Source organism: Fragaria vesca, linkage group LG2 (assembly GCF_000184155.1).
Source record: "Fragaria vesca subsp. vesca linkage group LG2, FraVesHawaii_1.0, whole genome shotgun sequence".
Taxonomy (NCBI): Eukaryota; Viridiplantae; Streptophyta; class Magnoliopsida; order Rosales; family Rosaceae; genus Fragaria; species Fragaria vesca.
In genome coordinates this window covers 4,769,800-4,773,333 of record NC_020492.1, presented here as the reverse complement: position 1 = coordinate 4,773,333, position 3,534 = coordinate 4,769,800, and the positions used below count along the sequence as shown (strand labels likewise).

Below are 3,534 nucleotides of genomic sequence, written 5' to 3'. Positions count from 1 at the left end.
AGAGATGGGGGGTCTTCTTCTCCTCCATTTTGTTTGGGCGGTGGGGAAGTGGGGAGATGAGGGAGAAGAAGTGGGAGAGAGAGTGAGAGGCCGGAGACGATGGAGGAGCTGAAGCCGGTCATCTCAGCAACTTAACAGTCTTCTTTAACGGTCAATTGACGACAAGGGCAAATCAGTCGAGAATTCAAAATATAGGGGTATACCAGTTTAAAAAAAAAAGTGAGGGACAAAACTGATTTTAGGTATAAACTACAGGGTGTCATAAGTATTTACTCCATTATAAAACAATCACAGCACCCATCAAGAGATTATACCTACAAGCAAATAACTCTAGCCTCAAACTACTTGTTCTCACTCCGAGAAGGAGAGACTGACATGTCAATGGATCTAATAGAAACCGAATAAATAAAAAAAGATAAGATTGAGCCGCATGAACCTTTTTTTAAATAAATAAATAAAAAAAGATAACATAAACTCATATATTGATAGATACAAATATCATAAGTTCAAATTATATAGAAGCTATATAAAAATGTTCTTTTCTAGAATATCGATAAATATAGTCTCATGTGCGAGGCTAGATTGACAATCTAGCAACATATCATGTAATATCCTGTAAATATAGTCTGCTTAAGAATGACAAACACTCATATAAGATCACTTGCAAGCAGTAAATTTGCAAGGGACTTTGCCATGGCCCGAGTTAGCCCTGATGAACCTCAAGGCTGTATAGAGGACGTTCCTCTTTGAACCCATCAACCCCGAATTCAATTGCTGCACAACTTCAATGGTATTGTAAGTATATTGAAGACTGTTATAGGAGTTGAGAAATGCAGTGATGCCTTCCCTCAGAAGAGTCCTGTAAGGGTCTCCTCTTCCCTGTAGGCCTTGCCACAATGTTAGGTCAGTCCCATATCTTTGTGCTGCAGGCATTCCGAAAATAACAGCTACCTCTGTGTCTGGACTCACTGCCCTCCAATAGCACTTGTACTCTGGCATTGTCCAACTCCTGGTAAAACCCAACAATCGTGTCAGCAAAAGAGGCTTGGGAAGCAACTATAGTATGCCTCTTATAAAGTATGGGAACAACTTTAATTTCCAAGCATAGTGATCGATGAATCTGTACTTGTTATGTGTGTGCATGTATACAAAGGTGAGTGGAATAAGAACCCAGGAATTCAATAACACTTGATACTGAGAGTAAACCCCTACATCAAAATCCCCAATTTTGAACTCCTAACTCATTAAGCTGTTTGTACTTGCACTACTTTGAGTCTACAATATATATAAAGTCATGTTAGCTACCACATTATTTGATTAGGATTGGTGCCTCTACTATTTATGGACCCAAGTTAAAATGAAGAACTCACTGATGTGGGCAAGCTGTGGCTTCCAGGAAGGGCACTGGTGGCATTGGGGGTAGCGGTGGCAGTGGTGGCAGGTGAGGCATTGGTGGAAGTGGTGGCAAGTGAGGCATAGGCGGCAATGGAGCTATTGGGGGAAGCCTGTAAGGTGGAGGACTGGCTGGCGTTACTTGTCTAGGCGGTGCCGGTGTTACTTGTCTAGGAGGAACCGGTGCTACCTGTCTAGGCGGATCCGGTGCTACTTGTCTAGGCGGTGCCGGTGTTACAGGAGCAGGCACAGGATTAGATGACTTTGGACAAAATGACATAGGCTGAGCAGGCTGAGTGAGCAAAGAGTCCACAGCATACATTTCCATGTCAAACATCCTAAACACAAGTTTGAGACTTTGAGCAGGACCAGCAGGAATCCCACATGAGCCTTGCCCTAAGCTTGAAACCTTGGCATAACAGCCACTCAAATCTGGTGTCCCATCAAATTTCACAGCATAGTTTCCAAACCAATTGGTAGTCTCCTCCCTTGACATTGTCACTTGGCCATTACTGTCACTACATGCCACTTGTACTTTAATTCCTGCAACCCAACATAGCAATCAAAGAATTGAACTTCAAGGCCAGTTAAATAAATAGAGAATGTGAAACTACTAAAAGGTTAGAGATTGTGGATCTAACCATATACTGGATAATCAAAGAGGGACCTTTCACCATCTTTGCATTGGTCACAGAAGACTGTGCCACTGACCATGGTATCTGCTTGAGCTCCATCAATGGCTGCCAAAACCAGAACTAGTAATGCTGCTGCAGAAAGGAAAATCTGAAGAGAACCCATGAGAGTTGGAGAAAAGGATCTTCAGAGACTGAGGAAGGATTGTTGTATAAGAATGTACTGGTAACACTAACATTTAATAGTCGGAAGCAGGAAAAAAAATTTAGCCCTATATTTAACTCTCAACTGCATACATTTATTATGTACTGTGGAAGACCATGATTTTCAATCTAGAAGCTGCAAACAGTACGGATATACATTTAAGACTGTTGCTAAGAGTCTAATATACCTGATTTGAATTAGGACTTGAGAGGCAGGCAAACCAAACTCTTGTGAGCCTATTAATTTGTTATGTGCTTATTTCTATCCTGTTTTGGTCTAGGATTTAGTTAGCATAAACTTGCTTGCTTAAACCATTGCAATCTATATATACCAAGAAATGAGTTAGAAGAAGAAGAAAGCAAATGAACACTTAGAAATGACTACTCATTACGGGTTTTGATCACACAATCGGTATGAAGCATCGAGTTGAATCTGCTGAAATCTTAAAAGGGTGCGCATTCATTTCACCCTGTAACTTACAAACACATTATAAGCCAGAAATGTGGATGATATCCCAGTTTAGTTATGTGCATTACTAATTTGCTACTGATGTTGAAGTTGTCACCATTGTGTCTATCATGGACCAACATTGATGATCTAAATCTGGATCTAAAAATTGATGTGCATATGGAGACTTCAGAGAGTTCAAACCCTTCATGGCAGGCAGAATTTTTAGTTTGAGCATATGACTTTGCCACTGACACAGAGACATCAGCAAAGGAGAGCAATGAGGGGCAAGCATGGTATCATTTGTAACTTGGTCAAGATTGAATTTGAAGGCAAAAGCCATTTATGATAGATGCCATACATGAATTCCTTTCAAGGTTTTACTGGTGGGGGGTTTTGGTTGGCCGTCCAAGTAGCCAAAACATTAAATTGATGAGGAAGGAGAAGAACTAAAGGATACGGGGTTTTTGAATAAGAGGTTAAAAAGGCAGCCAGCCTAGACACAGAGAATGGACTCTCTTTAATGTTCTTCAACAACAATCTACAATGTCTGCAAAGGTATGGGTTTTCTCTTCACATTTCAGCTTAACCTTTCTCGTGTCCACACTCGAAAGATTTGATGTGCTAGCTAGCTTGGTATGTACAGATGCAGCTTCATGAAGGGTGAACTTTTGCTCTACTGTGAGGAACCTAAACTCAAGAAACCTAGTCCCATCCAAAACAAGGGACTTGGACAAGTTTGGAGTCCGAACCCTGGACTGACGATGTGGGATTCAAGTATTGTGATCACAGCTTAGGGTTTAGAGATCATAGTACTGTAAGTTGTAACCAAATCTTGCACCCAAATTTCAAGAGTTT

General features: G+C 40.9%; 1 protein-coding gene across 1 annotated transcript; it reads right to left on the bottom strand.

Annotated features, from left to right (window-relative positions):
• Nucleotides 1-645: 645 nt before the first annotated feature.
• LOC101305899 lies at nucleotides 646-2,252 on the bottom strand. The gene is made up of 3 exons (XM_004289798.1): nucleotides 2,034-2,252; nucleotides 1,371-1,935; nucleotides 646-1,009 (listed from the first exon to the last, which is right to left on the bottom strand). Exons 1-3 carry the CDS (start codon nucleotides 2,188-2,190, stop codon nucleotides 658-660), a joined length of 1,074 nt encoding a protein of 357 aa, XP_004289846.1. The 5' UTR covers nucleotides 2,191-2,252; the 3' UTR covers nucleotides 646-657.
• Nucleotides 2,253-3,534: the final 1,282 nt, after the last annotated feature.